The 21372-nt window shown below is 47.1% G+C and overlaps 3 protein-coding genes across 3 annotated transcripts in view; 1 reads left to right on the top strand and 2 right to left on the bottom strand.

The window, feature by feature from the left end:
* The window catches only part of pik3r1 (phosphoinositide-3-kinase, regulatory subunit 1 (alpha)), a 142222-nt gene that overhangs the window by 51969 nt on the left and 68881 nt on the right, over nucleotides 1–21372 (top strand). The window lies entirely within an intron of this gene.
* LOC306837390 (TNF receptor-associated factor 2-like) lies at nucleotides 57–10122 on the bottom strand. The gene is made up of 11 exons (XM_079365048.1): nucleotides 9897–10122; nucleotides 9207–9416; nucleotides 8208–8286; nucleotides 7026–7124; nucleotides 6060–6221; nucleotides 5906–5980; nucleotides 5405–5479; nucleotides 4735–5310; nucleotides 3330–3507; nucleotides 3087–3235; nucleotides 57–2855 (listed from the first exon to the last, which is right to left on the bottom strand). The coding sequence occupies exons 2-11, from the start codon at nucleotides 9392–9394 to the stop codon at nucleotides 2637–2639; spliced, it is 1800 nt and encodes a 599-aa protein (XP_079221174.1). The 5' UTR covers nucleotides 9395–9416; nucleotides 9897–10122; the 3' UTR covers nucleotides 57–2636.
* Nucleotides 11240–19375, bottom strand: LOC306837403 (GRAM domain-containing protein 2B-like). Its single transcript, XM_079365066.1, has 14 exons — nucleotides 18795–19375; nucleotides 18291–18419; nucleotides 16887–16974; nucleotides 16696–16765; nucleotides 16513–16616; nucleotides 15840–15935; nucleotides 15677–15748; nucleotides 14936–15016; nucleotides 14663–14774; nucleotides 14236–14325; nucleotides 13287–13365; nucleotides 13048–13152; nucleotides 12855–12939; nucleotides 11240–12025 (listed from the first exon to the last, which is right to left on the bottom strand). The coding sequence occupies exons 1-14, from the start codon at nucleotides 18872–18874 to the stop codon at nucleotides 11987–11989; spliced, it is 1230 nt and encodes a 409-aa protein (XP_079221192.1). The 5' UTR covers nucleotides 18875–19375; the 3' UTR covers nucleotides 11240–11986.

Here is a 21372-nt window from a genome sequence, read left to right as displayed (position 1 = left end):
TGCACCGCCATCTTCACCACTCGACACACAACAATAAAGACATCGGAGATCATGAGCACGCTAAAACCATCAAACTTCTTTATTACATACTGCATGTCCCCGTTTTAATATACATCAATCATCAACATCAGTATATATATAGCTCTGATTTTAAAGTATACAGAAGTCACTCAATAAAATACCCTGTTTGGACAAACAACGAATACAAAGTGCACAAAGAAAGTCGGCTCCAGTCGACTGCATCGCGGGAAATCAGAGTTCAAACATACATTCAAAAAAACGTCAGGAGAGTCTGTAAGTAGAGGACAGATTTACTGTTCGGATACTTTGTATTCAAATGTACACGCACACATTCACGCCAGCACAAACGTCAATTTAAAACCCATTTGGCACCACATGTTAGCATAGAACAGAAACGACATCCTGCAGTTTAATAACAAAGGAGGTAATATTTGATTTGGCACGACACGAGAACACTCAAAAAGTTTTTAAAAAGTTCTACAACTGCACGCTCTCTCTTCATCGTCGAAAAAACGTTTAAGTAAAGAATAGAAACCCAGCGACTGTATCGAGTCTAAATGTGACCGCATGACGTCGTTTTTAGCTTCTTTTTTTTTAAGCTAGCAGGTGTAAAGTCGCGCGCGCGCTCGACGATGAGGACAGCACAGTTTGTTTGTTGTTTTTTTTAAATTCCTCGCGACTTTAGAAATCGGTTGTTCGCTTCTTCGGAGCCACGATGAGCGATGTAAACAAGCGAGTCGAGTGCGACCTCTGGTGACCCCTCAACGCCGAGACGTGGTCAAAATGGAACAGACATAATCGTGAATTGCACTATGGAAGGGATCAGTAGTCCGTACTGCACAGAAGAGGGGCGTCCTGGCCTGTTGGAACCAACTTGACAAAGAAAAAGCTGGTATATAGATATAGAATTAATAAGGTATTCAGTAATACTATGTTTATTATAACATCTCCTGTATATTAACATTGATATATAGATTATTTCAACATTATGATATGAAAGATACATATTTATAAATTGCTATGAATATAGGCGGCTGCTTCTGTTGAACAGACACACCGCCGGATATAACATAATAACTATTCTATGGTTATTCATTTCAAACAAATACAAATTAACGCCTTCCTCGCACGCCGCTCACGGAGGGGGGGGGAAGCCGGCGTGAAACTCCTTTTAAGGTGAATATGAATTGAAGCCTCCCATGCACAGAGAGGGTTCAATACAGGTCGAGACTGGTTTTCAAACAGGCCAGCGTGAAGCTTGGAAAAAAAAGAAAACCTCAGCATGCATGCTAAGTAAGTAAGTAAGTAAGTGCAACAGCAGCCTCTGGTGGACGCGTGGAGAATTACACGCCAGCTTTATGACGAGGGGTGGCGTTCAGTGAGCGCACGCTGAAAGAGTTACCAGGGCTGCAGTGAACATCAATAATGGCCGCCAACAAAGCATTTCAGCCACTCAGCCTCCACAAACATTTACCTCACCAACATATAGATATATTAGAGTCACATTATTGTTCTATGTTAGAGCAGCAGAAACACATATGCACTGTATACTGTATGGACAGAAAACAAGGAACGGACAATTCCTTCATTTCGTGGAATCTGTGTTGACCTCAATCTGTGGTGGTGCACGGCACTATGTGTTGAGATGTGAGCGAGTGAGTACTTCCTGTGGGGGGGGGGGGGGGGGGGGGGACTCCAGCTACGTATGTTTGACGGAGAGTTTTTAATGCCTCAGGCTCATCCGGCAAGCTGCCCCTTTGACTCCTTGGTAAACTCCACTGTTATCTTCCACAGATGTACCAAACCACCAATCAGAAAACCCCTAATAGGAACAAATACGCAAACACTGACTTTACACGTAAGACAGCCTGGCTCCAAAGACATGCAGGCAATGTCCACCATCACGGATGGCTAATTCACTAACAACAAACAAGGAACTCTCGTGAAGCTCAGTCGAAATAAGGACCGATTTTTATACTTAAAACGCCAGCGGCATGCACTATGCGTTAAATCAAAAAAAGGCAAAAAAATGCCTGTAATCTTATTCATAACATAACTCCACGTTTGTCTATGCAAATTCACTCGACACTGGAATTGAGAAGCTCACAATATCCACAATCTGCAAGAAAAAGCAAAAGCCATGCTCTAACTCTAGTTTAAGTCTACCGCCAGATTTCTACGCTCACACGAGTATCTGCAAACTACGATCCCTCCAAGCTGTCAAACTAAGGAGATTTTCAAAATAAAAGCCTTTTCACTCCCGTTCGACTCTCCTGCTGAACCGCGGCACTGACCACGCTGCACCGGTGCGCCCTTTTCTGTGTCTCTTAAACGGAAAACTTGAGCGAGGTGACCATCAATCACCGTGATGTCAAAAGAAGAAAAAAAAAGGTTTTTTTGCACCTGAAATGTACAGCAGTGACGGCGGTTCTCACGTAGAAACCACCGGGTATGACAATGCCGGCGCTGTCTGGACTGCAGCCACACGCAGTCTCAAGCACGTCTGCAGGGGACAGCAAGACGCCCTAACAGAGCCCTAAAGGGACCACGATCGAGCCTAAACGAAGCCGTAATGGTCAAAGAGCTGCCAGACTAGACCACCTCAGTGGAGCCACCTAGAGGCCGGTGAGGTCCACGATGGCCTTGATGAAAATGGTGTCGTCGCGGATGTAAGAGTTCTTGGCGTCGAGCTTGGAAAGCGGGCAGAAGAGCGGGCAGCCGCTGGCGATGTTCATCTCGCTCACGGGTCGCTGGAAAGAAGAGGAGGTGACGTCGGGTCTGAAGGCGTCGATGATGTGCTCCCGGTTGCTCTGGTCGAGCAGCATCAGCGTCACCTGGTGAGAAGAAGAAGAAGAAGAAGAAGAAGTTTACCTCCTCAGAACTCATCAGGAAAGTTAAAAAACATAAAGTCGTAAAAAGATCAAGAGCCGAAGAACGAAAAACTTGGATCAGGATCGATTCCCTCTCGGCACACGGATCCACAAAAACAACTTTCTTTTAGTAAACGAGGACAAAAGTAACCTGCCTCATAAAAAGGCTTCACACGCCGCCTGTTGGTGTTTTACCTTCTGGTTAAAAGGCCATTTGAGCAGCGCGTCACTCAGTCCCCTCATCACCACAAAGAACAAGGACAGGTGGCTGCCACGCCCCGTCCCGTCTCCATTCAGGTAGATCCGCAGACACATCTTGTAGCCGTACTTACTGGTGTAGAAGGCTGGAAGGAAACAAGTTTAACTCAAGTCATCAGGACGATTTTCACGAGCTTGGAAAATTCTGTCAAACGGGGATTCAGGAAGGATTGTTGTCACCTGGTGAAAACATGGCTGGAGCTCGACCGGCGACGGCGTCCTGTCTCTTCTTGGCGAAGTCAGAGATCCTCCAGACGAAGACGCCGTCGAAGGTGGTGGCGGACATCTCCCTCAGCCGGCCCTCCATCTCAGCCACCGTGAGGTCCTTCAGCCCCACCGTCCTCTCCAGCTGTCGCACCTGGCACATCGAAAACAAACACCGACCGTTAAACGAACTGTGTGGACATACAAGAAGAAAAGTCCTTGGAGACACGAGGATGCAGATTGACCTTACGAAGAATTAACTCCTAAACCTGATTCTGTTTTTGATGTAATAATGCAAAAATGTGACTTTTTGCCATTTAAGTAAAAATCATCTAAAAGGCTAAAGGTCAAAACTGAGGGGTGGGAGGAGCTAGAAATATCCGCCCTGTGGATGATGTGCTCGTGGCGTACACTTGTATGCATGCAAAAACCTTAAGAAGTATCTGCAGTGTTCGGCCTGGAGCAGGTGTCATTACGTGCAAACACCTTAAGAAGTATCTGCAGTGTTCGGCCTGGAGCAGGTGTCATTACGTGCAAACACCTTAAGAAGTATCTGCAGTGTTCGGCCTGGACCAGGTGTCATTACGTGCAAACACCTTAAGAAGTATCTGCAGTGTTCGGCCTGGAGCAGGTGTCATTACGTGCAAACACCTTAAGAAGTATCTGCAGTGTTCGGCCTAGAGCAGGTGTCATTACGTGCAAACACCTTAAGAAGTATCTGCAGTGTTCGGCCTGGAGCAGGTGTCATTACGTGCAAACACCTTAAGAAGTATCTGCAGTGTTCGGCCTGGAGCAGGTGTCATTACGTGCAAACACCTTAAAAAGTATCTGCAGTGTTCGGCTTGGACCAGGTGTCATTACGTGCAAACACCTTAAGAAGTATCTGCAGTGTTTGGCCTGGAGCAGGTGTCATTACGTGCAAACACCTTAACAAGTATCTGCAGTGTTCGGCCTGGACCAAGTGTCATTATGTGCAAACACCTTAAGAAGTATCTGCAGTGTTTGGCCTGGACCAGGTGTCATTTGGTGGTGACCAACCATCGACCCTTACTGCAACACTCTCTGCTTGTTCTCACTGAAGCTGGGACTGATACTTCCCATCCCTCCTCCCACGTCAGTTCAAACAGAATAATTTTCCTGCTCTCAGTCGAGGGGTTGTATGAGGTCGCATGTCTCACAGGTCACAAAAAAATTATTTTCCACACTTGATCATATTTTAAACAAGGGGATAATTACACCCACAGTTTTGGAACTACAGTTCCCATAATGCTTTGGCATGTAAACAGGAAGTGATATGTCACTCGACTTCTGTCCCATTTCAGGGGCTGCTTCCTTTGTAATTTGAAGACATAGATCTAAGCCGGTAGAAGCTGAAGCCTACCTTGTTGCTCAGAGCCTCGATCTTGTCCTGGTCCAGTTTGTGCTGACGGTTGCTGGCCTCCATGGTGGTGGCAAACCTCTCCACCTCTCTGTTCAGGACACACACCACATTTTCAAACGTGCCCGACTTCACTTCAAGCTCCGTACACCTCCGTCCCAGCTCCACCACCTTCGTCTTCTCACTGTGGAGCTGGAGCTCCAGCGCCGCACCCACCGAGCTGGGCAGGGGCGTGAAGGAGGTGGACACGGAGAGGGTGGGAGCTAGAGTGGGAGGTGGAGGCAGAGGAGCCGGAGCAGGAGGACCGGAGGGGCCGGAGCTGGAGGATGAAGAGGAGGAGGAGGCGGCTGCGGCTCCCTGCACGGGAGGCCCAGAGGAGGTGGTGCTGAGCTGGGAGACTCGAGCCTCCAGCTCCCTGAGGGACTGCTGGAGCTCCACCAGTTTGTGTCCGGCGACTTCCAGTCCCTGGGGCTGCAGGCCCTCCATGCTCACCTTCATGCCCATGATGTAGTGCAGCAGCAGGTTGAGGTGCTCGTAGGCGTAGGCGCGCTCGTGGTCATGAATCTTTTCTTTCTCCACCTACACAAAGAAATAAAACAGATGATGATGTCTTAAAGATAAACTCCTCTCCTCATCAGGTCTGAACATAGATAGAAATGATCGTGATACTTACAGACATGTCACATCCGACGACGTGAAATCGACACGGGGTTCTGAACTTGCTGCAGAACTTGATGTGGTCCACGTACTGGAACGGACACAATGAGACAACATCAAGCATCCCAAAAGCAGCCAAAAACAAGAGGCGGGGCTTATTGCATAATTCACTAAACAGTCAAACGACTCAGGTTGTGTCATTGTTTGGTTACCATGGAGACGTATGGTCCACCTTTACTCGTCCAAACTAACCAAAATATCCTCGGAGAAATAAGTCTTTAAAGGTCTCCGAGGTTGTAGACAGACTACAGACACGTGTCAGAGTGAGATGGTCGAAGGACGTGTGGCTGCAGGAGCCGGGAATCGAACCATTGACCATCCAGTTGAGAGTCGAGGGCCGTACCACTGAGCCACAGCAGCAGAGGCATCACTATGAAATATTTGTCTGTGCATGTTTTCAGAGCGAGGTGACGTTGGTCTTGTGTTAGCTACAGGAAGCTGCGTGCACGCCGCTTACCTTCTCTCTGGGTATTTTCTTCTTGGCACAGCCTTCACAGATCATCGGGTACTTGGGACAGATCTCGTCGTGCGCCTGCAAAGACACCGACACTGTTTTCTTATCCGCTCAAGAGCTGCTGTGATGTCACGCGACGTCACTAACCGTGTCGTACCTTGATGTTCTTGAAGTGAAACGGCTCCTTGCAGTACTTGCAGTTGAGCGTTCTCTCCGGGCACTCGCGCTCGTTGTGGCGCTCCTGTTCGTTGAAGCGGATCCGTTCTTTGCAGGAGGGGCATGGGATGATCATGAACTCGCACTTTCCCTCGTGATTCATCTGGAGGAAAAAGGAAGTGTGCAGCGTTAGTCGAAGTGACGCTCTGTGTGATGCAGAAACGTTTGCGTGGCCTTTACTGCTTCGGGCGCATCAAACTGCAGTTCCTCAAGTGTCCACTAAAACACATCCTCCCTGATGTTCCCCTCTCATGAGCAGCCCCCCTTCCCCGTGTGCCCACTTTCCTGTGATTGGCCAGCTCTCTGGAAGTCTTGTTGGGGGGGGCAGAACGCTGCAGGGCTGCCAGAGGAGGGCTGCGCTCCAGTGCAGGGAGAGGAGAGTCTATGTAAGAGGTTTCAGCCGGCTTACATCGAGGCTTGAAGACGCCGGGATCTGTGGCGTGATTTACAGAACGAGCCGTTTGGCGCCCCCTGCAGACTCATCCTGGGATTACTTCAACACACATTTACTTCCTGATCTGACACTCTGCCCACGTTCACTTTGAACATCCTGCATCGTTACACTACAGCATGTGAGAGATTTAAAATAAGGGCGAGCAGAACAGGTGAACTGACGTTACGTCACCTCGTGTGTCGAATGGATCTGTTTTGGTCAAATCCAAAACGCGAGTCAAAAGGCTTCAAAGATCGAGACACATCAGCATGTATACGGACGTTTTTCTATAAACTATTCTTGTTCATCTTTATACGAAAAAACATAATCCAGGAAAATCTTTTTAAATTTTGCGACACGGCTTCTTTTTTTCAATCTTAAAAAAAAAAACCAGAGTTAAAATACAGAGCGGCTGTGAAGCTTCATGTGAGTGTGTTCAGAGTCAACATGAAAGTAGGTCAAGTCTCCTCTCACCTCGTAGTCCTTAATGCTGCCTGTCCAAGTGCAACTCTCATTGATACAAACGGCTGAAAGGTGTTCAACTTCCCTTCGCACGGCGTTGTCGGGAAAGGCCTGAAAAACAGGAGAGGAAAAATAAAAGGTGTTTGCAGAAACACTCGGACGTGTTTGTCCACGTGTGCTGCTTCCTTTTCTACATTATTCATGTCACAGAAAGCGTCGCCTCCTCATCGATGCGTTCACTCCGTTTCACGACCACACGCTGCACCTTTCTGAGTGAATCACGAGCAGCGCCGTTTGTCTGCTCACAAATAAAGCATGAGGACGCTTTTTTTTTTTCTTCCCACTTCTGGCGCTCGAAGACGACACGACCAGAGCGGGTCGGTGAGCCGTGAATGTAGGTTCAGGAAAAAGTAGGACAGGCGAGTTCATGCTCATGTATTATTACGAGGAGAGCGAGAGAGAGAGAGAGAGACTTGTGTCCAGTTTGAAGAGACGAGCAGAGCGAGGGCGAGGAACCAGCCCGCCGAACAGACCGCCGTTTCAAGCCGTGACATTTATGTTCCTGTTGACGCTTCGCCTTCAAACTGAATGTGGTGACCACCCCACTGTACTGTCTTCAGAGGTAGCAACAGAGGCAGGATGGTTTTAGCGCATCAGTGCGTGTGTGTGTGTTTGTGTGTGTGTGTGTGTGTGTGTGTGCATGCCTGACTGTGTGTGTGTGTGTGTGTGAAGCTCCAGCGGTGGCGTGCTTTCTCAAAGTCAAAACGCACGAGTGAATTCACACACGAGGATAAGAATATTACGCCACTGCAGAATCAACATCGATGTTTTGAGGTTTAACCTGCAGTACCCATTTTCAACACTAGGTGTCAGCGTTACATACCGCTCCTTTAACATCAGCTAACTGTGAATTACGACGTTTCTGAGAAGCATGTGAAGGCAGCACGTATTCGATGCTGCTGGAGCTGGTTTGGCGTTCACTCGTCAGGAAGTCGTGCTCAGCTTCTCCGGTAGTTTCCCTCGTTGTTCCTGAATTCGCTGGTCGGTTTTCCTCGAGTCTCCAGGTTGACGGACTTTACCGTTTTAGTTTGCTTGTGTTTGTCTTTGTTGGACTCGTTGTGTTTACGTCATCATCGCATTAAATGAATGTCACACGTCTGACAGCCGACAGCTGAATGAATGAATCATACTCACACATCCTTGTTTCAAGATCGACGTCGGGTCCTCGAAAATATCCTCCTTAATGCAGGCGCTGCATTTCTGGGGTCCGTTACTGCAGGAGCAGAAAAACATCAGACACAAACTATAAAGTGATCTTATCCATGACGCTCAGCAGCAGCATGTCCACGGTCCTGTCTCGAAATAAAAAACATAAAAAGCCTGAAGCTTTAAAATTAGCTCAACATCTTCCAGCAGCAGCGTTGAATCAGTGAACCTGAAATATTAACGCCGTACTGATGGCGTGCGTCTTGATTCATCTGAAACAGTGGAGTCATATCACTTCATTATGCATGGCTTTAACTTGCACCGCTTTATTTCTGCACTACATTAAAGCTACTTTAACTCATGCTGGCGAAACACGAGACGATTCGAGGGTTGAAGCTCGGGCCTGATTTGTCCCACCGAGCGATCGAGGGGGCGGGGCCAAAGTCAAGTCTGGTCCTTTTAATCCTCAGACGTGTCCTGTCCCTGAAATTATTTTACAGCTCTGGATGGAGGAGCCCCCCCGCCCCCGATATATATCGAACATGTTTGATCAGGCTGCCTTTGACGGACTATCAGCAACAGCCAATAAAGAGCGAGCAGACCAGGAAGTGTTACCAAACCGGGTGTTATGAAAAAATAGAAGCGATCATCTTAAACACGACTCAGCCGGGAGCCAAGAGGAACACTCTGAGTCTCTTATGTTTGTTTTTTTAATTATTATTTCGCTGTGAAACAGAACGCACGCCGGGGCAGCGATGACCCGCCTCCACGCAGGTTTCTGTGAGATCTCGTCTGTGTTTGTGGCCTCGCAGTCTGGCTGCATCGTCCTGCGACCAGAGGATTTTTTTTAAACTGTAAACATCTGTTCAAACTGTGCTCATGTCTGTGCTCTCCCACGGTTTAAGAACGCGTGTGTGTGTGTCGCCCGGCATGAAATCAGAAACTCGAGTGAAACAGCTGCGGCTCAAGCAGAGTCTGGGAGCTGACCTGACTGTCCTGTTGAAGCAGTAGGAGCAGAAGCGATGTCCACACTGGGCCTGGAACGGTCGTCTCAGTATGTTGTGGCAGCAGTTGCACAGGTGCTTGTCCTCCAGCTTGTTGCCCAGGATCTTCTTTGGGAAGCCGGGCTTGTTGCTCTCCATGGAGGACGGCGGGGACGGTTCCTGCGTGGCCATGGTGTCTGATCACACGTCACACCTTCGGGAGAGGACAGGAGGACAGGATGAAGACTCCTTCTGATGCAACAGTTAGCATGCTAAGGCAGACTGTGGTGACTAATTCTGTGTGTAAGATCTTAAAGCAGCAGCAGTGATGGTTCCTCTCTCTCTCTCTCTCTTTCTCTCTCTCTAAGGCAGAGCAGCACAGGCCAGCTGAAGGCCCACACCCTTTGTTTACATTCCCACTCTGCATCCACGGCTGCCTGTGCCTCTTTCCACTCCTACCATCCACGCTCTGCTCATCCTACCCAGTAACACTGCTGACAGATCGCACATCCATTGTCTCCCTCCATCCTCTTTCTCCCTCCTTCCTTGTCGCTGTTGCTAAGCTATCAGCATCCTTTCAGTCAGAAGTGGTACCCAGCACGCGGCCACGCCCCTTTCCAATCTGAAGCCTGCAAAGACGCCGTTTACAGGCTTTCTGCAAATGCTGCTGCAAATCACCAGAGTTGACACTTACCTGCGTTTATAGTCTAAACTGTCATCGCGTGCACAGGCTGTCAGATCCTCCCTCCTGGTCGCAGGTCGTCGCTCGCGCGCTGTGTAAATGTTACACGTGTCTCTGCAGCCGACTGGAGGTGTTTTCTTCAGCGTGAGCCTCATAATACAGATGTGGTGCCCAAAAGCGATGGCTGTTATTGTCCAATATCGCCATTGCACTTTCAGACTGGGTGTTACGTCATGCAAAGGGGGGTTGGGGGGGTGGGCTGGACACGGGTTGATGGGCAGACGGGATGTGGATGCGCGCGTCTGATTGGTTCAGAGCTGAGGAGTGGGCGGGCTGCAGAGTGAGAGCACAATAAACATGCCGAGAGCTGGAGCAGGAAATATGAACAGTCAGTGTGGTTTCATCTCTCTCGCTCTCTCTCTCTCTCTCTCTCTCTCTTACAATATAAGAAAATAAAGAGTCAATATTTAACTAACAGGTGCACAGGTTTACCTTATTTTTTTAAAAATAAAAATAAAAATTAAATAATTATAATTTTATTTAACTATTTTATACAGATAAATTATTATTTTCTAAATAATAGAAAGAAAATAAATAAAAAATGTCATATTATTAACATAAAGAGAGAAAGGTGTGTATACAGTTACAGGCAGAAGTGTATCACCATCAACAATACCAAAAGTACGGAAGCCCTGAGCAGACAAACATCCATGCTTCTTTTTTTTTTTAACTCCTCTCTCCTGTGACAGTGTGAGCAGGTTTATTATTCTCCAGAGGGGGGCGCAATTTCTCACAGATGAATGTGAGTGTACTTCTCAGATCAGTTAGCTTGATGCTAACGTGCTGTATGTTGCAGTTGCTGTTGACAGGCTAACTGAATTAGGTAAAAAAGCGTTTTCATTGAAATGTATAAACTGAACCCCAGTCAGGACGTCAAACATCTTATTTCCCGCGGTGGCTCAGTGGTCTCAGCAGCTGACTTGAGTCGATCAAACTTGAAATGAACTTAATTGCCAATTTAAAAAAAACGTTTTTTAACTTTAAAGAAAAAAGCCAAGATGCTACCAAACTGTAATACAAATACAATACTGTAATAAAAGAAAAAATTAAATTCATTTTCATGCGTGTCCATAAACTTCACGCCACCCCTCCATATGGCGCCGCCCCAGGTGGGTCAGTCTGGACACGCCCATGCCCTCTACAACAAGCAGCTTGAACTCTTCTGACTTTTCCAACACTGTGATCCGCTTGTATAACTCGGATTTGCATGAATTTGTTTGTGCTTTGTTTGAAGGGCGACTTGTTGACGTCCTCACCGCTCCCTCAGGAAAACATAAAGACACTCAGCAGACACCGTGTGTGTGTGAGACGGAGACATTTATTTCAGGCCTGTGAGGTGTACAACGGCTAAATGCAGTGTCTCTGATTTAATGTCAACAAAATGGGTAACCATAGCAACGCAGCAGCAAACACACACACTCGCATTAACACTCCAGAAATGACAGGTTGTCGTTTGTTTTTTTTTAAGGCACAAAAGTGATTTAAAGGTATGGTGTGAAAGCTATCAAATATACGACTTGCATTGTTAATGAAATACAGATTATTCTTATTTACCATTAAAAAAAAAAAAAAAGTTCTAATGTCGCCCAAGCTTCGACTCTCACAGCAAACAAACAGCTCACAATCTGAGGAAATGTTTCCCATAAATGTATTTAAAACCTTCACACACATCCCTCAGCGTCTCATTTATAAATATACGTTCAACAGGGCGAGCTGACCTTTGAAGAAATGTCCGGAAACATTGAAATAAAGCCCGTTGGACCGTTTAAAATCGCACTAATGTGAAATGCAAAATAAATGTTCTTGAAAAAATATTAACACAACTTGTGTTCACTAACACTGACACACTAACTGTGGCTGCTACACACACGAGTCCTGAGAGGAAGAAAGGAGGAAGGAAGATATTATTGCACAATTTAAGTCAAACATACAATTAAAAGAAAAAGAAAGCTTTTCTGATAAGACGTCCGCGCTTTGGCTGCAAATCCATCACCAAAATCTTTAATGAAAGAGAGTTGGAGGAAAAGGTCGAGCTTCTTCTTCTAAGTCTCTTCAAGTAGCTTCCGGAGGTTTCTTTGAATCTGAAACACAATTAAAGAAACAGATTAAACACAACAAACTACTGTAGATTAAACATCCACTTAAAAAGGAAGTGTTTTGATCCAGTAGGTGTCGCCGTTGAGCTTCAGCATGAAACCAAAACAAACTGCTGTTAGGCCACGCCTCCTCCATACTGAAGCCTCCGCCCTCCTCAGAGGACACACCTCCAACGCTCCTACACTCACGTCCTAACGAAAGAGTTAATTAATAATGCCCCGGTTTAAACAAACACAACATGCTAACAACATGCTAACAACGAGCTAACAACATGCTAATAACAAGCTAACAACAAGATAGATAGATAGATAGATAGATAGATAGATAGATAGATAGATAGATAGATAGATAGATAGATAGATAGATAGATAGATAGATAGATAGATAGATAGATAGATAGATAGATAGATAGATAGATAGATAGATAGATAGATACTTTATTGATCCTGAGGGAAATTCAAGAAAAAGGGAAATTCAAGCCAAAAACCAAGAGAATGGACTACGAATATCAGAAGTCACAAGATTAAATCGTTATCAGTTCGGTACGTCCTCTGCTGTGTCAGCAGAAGTTTTAGCTGAAATAGCGTGATGTTCAGTTTCTGGTAAATGTCCTTGAAGTGTGACAATATGAGGACATTCAGTACACAGTTGCAGAGTTAGAACATTAGAAGCAGAGGTACGTTTGCCAAAGTGAGTAGTTTTAGCAGTACAGTAATTTGATAAATGGTTATATAAGTGCTAAAAGCTGCATGTGGTTGATCAGACCATCAGCGGGTAAGACATTAGATGGCGTGATCGAGTTCCTCTACGAACCTTTTCGAGTTTGAACAAGTTGTTTGACAGCTCTCCGTAGATCTCAGCGTTCAGCTCGCTCTGCGACCTTTGGCTCACTGAATTCCTGCAACAAAAGTTTGCACAAAGTCACGAACGCCAAAACACGTGAAGATTCAAAGACGTGCCGACGAGTCGTCTGACGTGCGAGAGCGCTTGATCGTGTGCGTCTTACTCGTTGTGCACGTGCTCGCCCATGGACACCAGCGAGTTCAAACGGTGCTCCAGAGCCACGATCTTAAAAGCCATGTAACACGAGGAGAGGACGAGAACGCCGACTCTGTGAGGACACGGAAACCCAGAGACACGAGCACAACAAAACACGGAGAACAATCACAAACACGCCCACAGACCATGTGGGGGAGATGAGAGAAGTTTTAGTGTCACAGAGTGAAAGGTGAAAGGTGAACTCACAGAAACAGGTAGATGAGCAGGATGTTGTGTAACGACAGAGGCTGGGAGGATCTGTCTTTGAGCGGCGATTTCGGCGACGCTGCAGAGAAAGACGAGACAGAAAAATATTGATCAGAAGATGAAAGTTAAACTGAGCTGAACATTAAAGGAACATTTAGACTGACGGTCCTGCAGTTCCTCCAGTGTCCACTTGGTTTGGTTTTGCAACGAGTTTACAGTTTTACTTTGGTTTTATAAAAACAAGTTATAGTTGGAGTCATTTGTTGTCTTTCTTTAAAAAATAAAAACATCAGAGTTTTGTTTTTTTTGGCCACACCCTCCAGCTCTACGTTTGACTGACAGGTCGTCCAGGAGGCTTAAGGCCCGCCCCTAACTCCACCTCTTTTCCTGTTTTAAGATTATGTAGACACAGAGGTGGTCTGTTTAGATTTTTCACCCGTTAGGAGCATTAATGCTAAGCTAAGCTAAGCTAAGCTAAGCTGTTATCTGAGTAAGCAGGACAGGCCATGTAAAAGTATCAAACAGATTTAAATCAACAGACACGAGTTTACGGCCATGTTTACGCAACAACACTTTCAGACGTAAACAATAAAACCTTTTGTTGTGTTTGTTTGTTTACATGACGACACCTTTTAAAAACGGTACCACTACTGGCCATGCAGGGTACTGCAGCGTGGTTGGCGTTCTCTGTGAGCACGGCGGATGATACCCAAACGTTTTAAAACTTCAAAGAAACAATTTCTGTTTTCTGTGAAATGTTGAACTTATTTACACTTCACAATAAAATGACACCGGAGACCTTTATTGGGGTTTTTTTCTCTACAGGTCGTGTGGGAGGTTTTACCCGTGTACCCTAACCCTAACCCTAACCGCACGCCGCAGGTCGACAACAATGACCACAGACTCGTGCCGCAGCGTCCTTCTCGTGTAAACACGGCCGTGTACGTACCGTGGGTTTGGCTGGGCGTCTGGAGGTGGATGTCTGCGTGGACTGAAACCTCGCCGCTCTTCACCGCGCTCAGAAACGTGTCGGGAAAGTCTGCTCAGACAAAAACGGAGAGAAAACCGTGACTCCATCTGCCTCCTGCAAAGCAAATATGATGATCATATCAAAGGCACGAGGCGCCCTGACGGCGTGCTCGTCGTTGGGCTCGTCAAACGAAACACTGTGTCAAATAATTCGCCGCCGTTTTCATTCCAACTGTCTCTGCTTTAACAAAGTCTCAACAGCTCACATTTCACTTTGGCTTCTCTCCCAATATTTGCAAACCAAAGAGCGTGTGAGCAGCGGTGACACCCGACACCCTGCGCACACACGGGGGTGGTAAAGTGTTAAAGGATGGAGCACACACACACACACACACACACACACACACCTGTGATCTTGTCATAATCTGGAGTCTGCGAGCCGGAGCTGCTGCTCTCCATCATCTCCTGCCGCCTCTGCTGGACGACCCCGTCGAGGTCGGAGAAGTCTGCAGAGAAGTCCTGCGGCGCACAGACAGGAAGACGTGTACAATAGACAGCGCATGCAGAGGTGTGCGCCGCTCCGCGCGGCTTTCACCTCAGAGGGGGAACATTGTGAAAAAGCTCCCGGCGGTATGGGAGGTACACGGCGTACGAAAACACGGGAAAGAGAACAAACTGACCAGAGGGAGCGTCGACGGACAATCCACCCTGAAGCTGTTCTCACACGATGAGTTGGTGGGGCTGCTGCAGGTCTTCTCCACCTGGACTCACACAGAAGAAACACGCTTTACATGGAAGACGTTTAAAATCAGTGATGAAGGTAAAATGAGGCGTTAAAGCAGCGAGGAGGTCGATGCTAACGGTGCTAATAAAATCAAACGAGACTCGTTCTTTAAAATCACACGATCGAAAGTTGAAGTTCAAAATCAATGATTGAGTTTTTTTTTTCTTTTAGAGGGCGTCTCTCAACCGGAGGTTCAAGGGTTCGATCCCCAGCGCCTGCGGCCACATGGTCGATGTCTACGTAACCACTTCCTGTGGTGTTGAAAACTTCCAGAACAGTTGATTGGAACTTAAGAATCACCTCTGATTTGGCAAATAGCCAATAATAGATTTTGGATTTTTTTCGAGGGGGCCAATCAGATTTCAGGGAGGCCCATGTGACCCCAGGCCGACCCTCTGGCCACGCCCCTGTGTGTGTGTGTGTGTGTGTGTGTGTGAACAACTGTAGCGACTGTATTTTGGAGCGGCAGCAGGGACTTGGGTTGAGGGTCGCCGGTTCAAGTCCCGATGCGGACCAAAATGTGGATGTTTGTCTGGTAGCTGGAGAGGTTCTGTGCCCTTGAGCAAGGCACCGAACCCCCCCACCTCCTTCACAGCTTAAATCAGAAGCCCTGGTGGTGACGGGAGGCGTGTCTTACCTCCAGGTGAATGCAGATGGTCCTCAGAAGTTTGTAGGTTGTGTTTCGGGACAGAAAAGACACAAAGACGTGCTGTGAAGACAGACGATCAGAATCAGAGATCTCATGTTCATGTTCGGAACCGAGTGTGTCAAAGAACCGAGTGTGTCAACGCTCCTCTCACCTGATAACTCGTAGTTTCGATCACCAGGGCGTTTGGCACTAACAGAGCGGTTTTGGTCTTTTTGATAAACGTCACCGAGACCACGGGGATGGAAATCTGGAGACGACACAAAACACCGACATGTGATAATCTGAGGACGCAACGTCCTGGTCTGGATCTCTAAATGTCTCAGTCTCAGAGCACTCTAGTCCCGGTCTCGGATCTGGGTCTTGGAGCACTCTGGTCTGGGTCTTGTCTCGGTCTTGGAGCACTCTGGTCTGGGTCTTGTCTCGGTCTTGGAGCACTCTGGTCTGGGTCTTGTCTCAGTGCACTCTGGTCTCTGTCTTGGAGCACTCTGGTCCCGGGTATGTCTCGGTCTAGGAGTACTCTGGTCTCGGGTATGTCTCGGTCTTGGAGCACTCTGGTCCCGGTCTTGTCTCAGTCTCAGACCACTCTGGTCCTGGTCTTGGAGCACTCTGGTCCCGGTCTTGTATCAGTCTCAGACCACTCTGGTCCCGGTCTTGTCTCAGTCTCAGAACACTCTGGTCCCGGTCTTGTCTCAGTCTCAGAACACTCTGGTCCCAGTCTTGTCTCAGTCTCAGACCACTCTGGTCCCGGTCTTGTCTCAGTCTCAGACCACTCTGGTCCCAGTCTTGTCTCAGTCTAGGTTCATGTGGTCTTGACTCCTCGGTACCTTGGTGTCCCTGCCGAAGACTTTGGAGTGGAAACAGATCCAGTTATCAGAGACGAACATTTTGCCCTGATATAAAATGTCTCTCTGCAGGGCGCACGTGTAACCTGAGGACACAAAACAAAACCTTCAGACAAACCGGTCTCTGGTCTTAGGTTCACGTGAGAACAGGAACTGGACTCTTACTCTGTTTGAGGGTCTCGTCTTTGCTGACCTCCTTGAACAGCTTGTGATACTGCGTGTTTGTCTTAGATATCTGTGGAGAAGCAGAGTGGACGCTTGTTTTGATAAGAAACGGGAACATTGTGTGTATGACGTAGAACAAACGGTGTGTGTGTGTGTGTGTGTGTGTGTGTGTGTGTGTCTCTTCTCCCTACGTGGCTGGTCTGGGGTTTCTTCCTGTCAGACTTGGTCTCACAGTCGCTGGGACTCTGCGCCGCTGAAAGCTGCTCCGCGGGTTTTAATCTGACAAATCAAAGGTCCGTGTTAATGTTTGAGTAGCAACGTAGCACGCCGAGCGGCGGACAGCTAATGTAGGTCACTGAAGCCGCGCGGGTCACGAAACAAAAAGTGAGCTCACGTCTTCTGATCCACACGCTGTAAATGTCAACAGGTGCGTGTCTTATTATTTGGCTTTGCACGCCGTCAGCTGTGGTCACGTCAGGGCTGCTTACACAGCAACAGTGAAATCGGTAAACAGCACTTTGGTCATGCAGGTGGAGTCACAGAGCTCCACACCTGTCGACACTTTTAAAGCACACAGGGAGAGAGAGTAAAACACATCCCGCTATATGAGCTTCAAACGCCGACCACACGATGAAACATTAGATCGATCGTTTGCGTAATCCGACCTTTCAGTCCCTAAAGGTCACATATTCTATAAAATCCACTTCACTAACATGTGTCTTCAGTCCGTCTTCTGCCTGCTCCACCTTTCAGTAAATGTGAGCTCAAACAGGCCGTTTTTGGAGAGTTTCCCTTCATGACATCACAAAGGGCAGTAGCCCCTCCCCCAGGTGGGTGACCCTCCCACAGCTAGGTGTTTGTTCTGCCCTCTGAGTCTGCCTTCTCACCGTAAACAATAGGACATGGAGCCAGAAAGCAGCGAGTACACCCGAGCCCTTCCAGAGAGGGGGCGTGGTCAGACACAGCTCATTTACATATTTAAAGCTACAGGCACAGAAACAGCCTGTTCTGAGCAGGGCTGAAATAGAGGGGTTTATAGACATGATCAAACACAGGATCAGATTTAGAATGAGAGTATTTGAGATGTGTGTAAGTAGTGACACAGTTTATATCAAAACAAAGAGACAGATTAACATAAAGATTATAAAATAAAACTACTCGTTAAAGTACTTCAACATACTTGAATGCAGTTGTATAACTAAACTTAAATAGCCTCATAATGTGTGACGCATGTGAAGCTGTTGTGTCTGTCTGTGGTGAAACTGTATGTTTATTCTTGTTCACATGACCACAGTGTGACCGCCCACTCCAAAAAAAAGATTAAACAAATAACAACGATTACACCCTTTGAGTGTTTGACAGAAAGAGGCTAAAAGGGTCGACTTAGTGTGTCTGAGTCCAACACCATCAGTTCAACTGTCTTTTTCACATCAGTCTGAAAGTCTTCAATGTGACTGTGATTTGAAGAGAGAGGAAACTAGCACGTCCTGCTCTGGAGACGCTTCAGGACAAATATTCATGGAGGGTTTTTAGCTTTGAAGAGGAGACATCATGAGATGGTGTTTACTACACACAGACAGTTTGACCTCCTTCACCTCATGCCTGCTGCTTTCCTCCTGCTCTCTGGAGGCTCTGACTCTGGGTGTAGACACAGTTGGAGGCCTGCAGGTGACCCTCCTCCTCTCCGCCCCGGTCTCCTCTCCCCTCCATTCTCCCCCTCAGACCTGCACACACATCACACAAGAAGTCACTGTTATCTGAATATCCTGCAACAGCAACAAGTTGCACAACACAGTCGTACGTGTCCTTATAACACTGTAATTGTACAGGAGTGACGTGAACACATCATGTCTGCACAGTAGCAGATCACTGAGGAGCATATCTTGAACGTTTCAGCAGATTGTGAATGCAAATTAACTGCTCGTGTCGCGCGCCACGTACGCGCTCCAAACACAGCTCAGCCCTTTAAAGACAAATAATAATAAAACAACAAAACTGATCCTGCATGGAAATGACAACAATGCACTGGGCCTGAGCCGCGTCTCTAAAGTTCTTCCTAGGCAGACCGGGCCCTTCCTCTCCATCTCATCCAAACTTACGCGCTCCGCGTCCCTCGGGAGTCCTGCGGGGACAGCAGCGGTGTGACGGCTCCGTCCGCCTGCTGCGTCTCCAGCACCATCTCTTATCTGAGCATGTTTCACTCGTCCTCCATTGGTTCCTTTTCTGCTGTCGCCCTCGAGCTACAAACAGAAGCTTCAGGAAGCCCTGCTGGGAACGGAAAGTTTGGGAAGAGCTCGCTCGATGGAGCGAGAAGCCCGAGGAGAGGAGAGGAGGAGCCGGGAAAGGGGAGGGGGCAGCGGGACGACTCCTTCCAGCGGAGATCACAACAGGTTTAAATCACGCACATACAGTAACATAAAGCAAACACGACGACGCCAGAGTGCTTCAGAATGGAGCAACTGGAGCGGAATCTCCACTGCGTCCAACATCGGACAACTTCTGGAAAAGTTCTGGATGACTCTCAAAAGTTTTTCTGTCGCCAGTCATGCAAGGGTTAAACTGTCTCGACTTATAAAACTTATATCAAACAGCGTGTTAAGAAGGAGGAGTCCAGCAGAGGGCAGCAGAGAGTCTAGCCCGCTCTCAGGTGAATTTTGTCCTCAGGTGATCCTGTCAACGTCACAGCAGGGGTTCATATCATTTCTCTGTCTGTCTCCGTTTGTTAGGAGTTCAGTGAAATGGGGCACGAGAGGTTTCCAGTTTATGTCTCATAAGATTTGATGAAAGTCCTCTTTCCCTTTTAAGCAAACACTGAACACTTCCCTTTGTTAATGTGCAGGCAGGTGGAAACCTGAACCTTTTCTAGCTGTCTGTTCTTAAAGTCAGATCCATTTACTCTGCTGCTCTCATTGGCTGCTTTAAAGAGGATGAGCGACCCAGAGGCGGACACATCTGGCTCAAGATTTGTTTGTGTGCGATCTTGACAAACACTTACTTGTCTTTTAATGTCTCATAATATATTTTCGCTCATTGTTTGTGTGAAACACTTTCCTGTCTGAATCAAGGACACGTTTTGAAAAAGAGACCAGTTAGTTTCCTTATTAATAAAGCTTACATTAAAAAAAAAAAAAAAAAAAAATCAGAGTTGTTGTTGTTTTCTACACTTTCTGTCATCATCCACCAGGGGGCGATGCTGCAGCATTTATTGGAACCATCAGTGCAGGAGGGAAAGAGTTGTCAGGCCTCATGAAGTATCCAGGAGACACTCATTAATCATGGCTGACAGGAAGCCAGCAGCCAAAGACACAGTTTTTATTCTTCTAACAGAGACTCTTGTTTTGGTGAACAGACACGAACGCCGGCAGACGTTTGTTTGGTTTTCAAACATTCAGAAGTAGAAGTCAAATGAAGTTAAATATGAGGCGTGAAATGTGCAGATTGACCTCTAATCTCATCACGTGAATGATTGTGAGATTATTGTTGCCATCAATGTGGATGCATTTAAATATGATGCGCCTCCGTGTTGCAGATTAATTCAAACTGTAAAAAAACTGTAAATAGTGTCAGGAAGTTTCACATAAAAGACAAGATGAACTTTTCTTCATCCCACACAACGAGTCATGTGGAGCAGATTTTACTTTAATCCTCGGAGAAACAACGACGTGTCGTCAGTGTCGTACTATAATCTAGAGACTTCAGCTGACTTCATGTCGTTAAAGCGTTTCTTTCAAGGTCAAAACAACTTCCCGTTAGCTTGTGACTAGCTAGCAGCGGGTCAAAGAGCCGCTGATACCTTCACGATAAAAACAGACACGGTGAGACGACACGTGGAAAAGACAGCGCAAGAGCTGCTTCCTGCGTGTACAGCGGACCCTCTGTGTCGCCCACACGCTGCCTTCTTACCCGCCTCAGAGTGCGCCCAGGGCGGCTAGCCGCGAGGAGTCGACTTTACGTCCTCCTGATCTGTTCACATGTGGCCTGAGCAGATCCAAACACCTCCGATTCCTCAGGACTTCTTACAAACGACAAAGTTCTTCTACATGAAAAATAAAGAGTAACCCAAAAAGCCGTTTCCCAGTTTCCACTCTTTATGCTAAGCTAAGCTAACAGCGTAAACACATTAGCGAGGCGTCGTTCTCCTCTCTGCATGAAAGGAGCGGGCGTGTTTCTCTAACTATTTCTTTAACGCCATGTGAAAAGGGTTGATTATTAGATTATATGTGTGTTTGAAAGGTGCCTTTTTGCCTTCACAGAAACATCTCTCTTGGTCGGCAGAAAGCTTTTCACTGCCTGTCAGATATTCCAGCTACAGAAAGACGGAGAACAAGGCACGCATAGAGAAAAGGAGGCTGCTGTTTGCGAGAGTGCAAAAATGGTGCTCGTGACGGGGGAAGATTGAAGTCCTGTTAAGTGCTCTGCTTGAAAGCATGTCTGGCCTCATTAGCTGTCAGTTGTAACAATACTGAGCTGGCAGTGAAGACAGGTTGGAGTCTAGTGGTCATAAATCACTCCTCGACAGCTGCCTGACAAGCTGGGAACCAGTACACAGGCACGGGCACCGCTCTCAGCCTCGATGCTGCACAGGCACAGTAATCTTAGAAATCATCGCTCCCACCCTGGAATTACACGCAGCCTGGAAAAGTGGTGTTTTGTAAGAGGCGAATTGCTTTATTTCAC

This window comes from Symphodus melops (genome assembly GCF_947650265.1).
Source record: "Symphodus melops genome assembly, chromosome: 16".
NCBI lineage: Eukaryota > Metazoa > Chordata > Actinopteri > Labriformes > Labridae > Symphodus > Symphodus melops.
The sequence above is the reverse complement of the archived record's forward strand: the minus strand, read 5'-3'. Positions and strand labels throughout refer to the sequence as shown.

What these genes read in the sequence shown, in the direction of transcription:
- LOC306837390 (XM_079365048.1), bottom strand. Translation starts at nt 9,394, where the DNA reads ATGGCCACGCAGGAACCGTCCCCGCCGTCCTCCATGGAGAGCAACAAG. An exon ending in TGCTTCAACAGGACAGTCAG is followed by an intron (nt 8,287 to 9,206) that starts GTCAGCTCCCAG and finishes CTGCTCCTGCAG; the next exon opens with TAACGGACCCCAGAAATGCA. An exon ending in GCAGCATTAAGGACTACGAG is followed by an intron (nt 6,222 to 7,025) that starts GTGAGAGGAGAC and finishes TTTTTCCTCCAG; the next exon opens with ATGAATCACGAGGGAAAGTG.
- LOC306837403 (XM_079365066.1), bottom strand. Translation starts at nt 18,874, where the DNA reads ATGGTGCTGGAGACGCAGCAGGCGGACGGAGCCGTCACACCGCTGCTG. An exon ending in AGAAACCCCAGACCAGCCAC is followed by an intron (nt 16,766 to 16,886) that starts GTAGGGAGAAGA and finishes GCTTCTCCACAG; the next exon opens with ATATCTAAGACAAACACGCA. An exon ending in CTGCTCATCTACCTGTTTCT is followed by an intron (nt 13,153 to 13,286) that starts GTGAGTTCACCT and finishes GTGTCCTCACAG; the next exon opens with AGTCGGCGTTCTCGTCCTCT.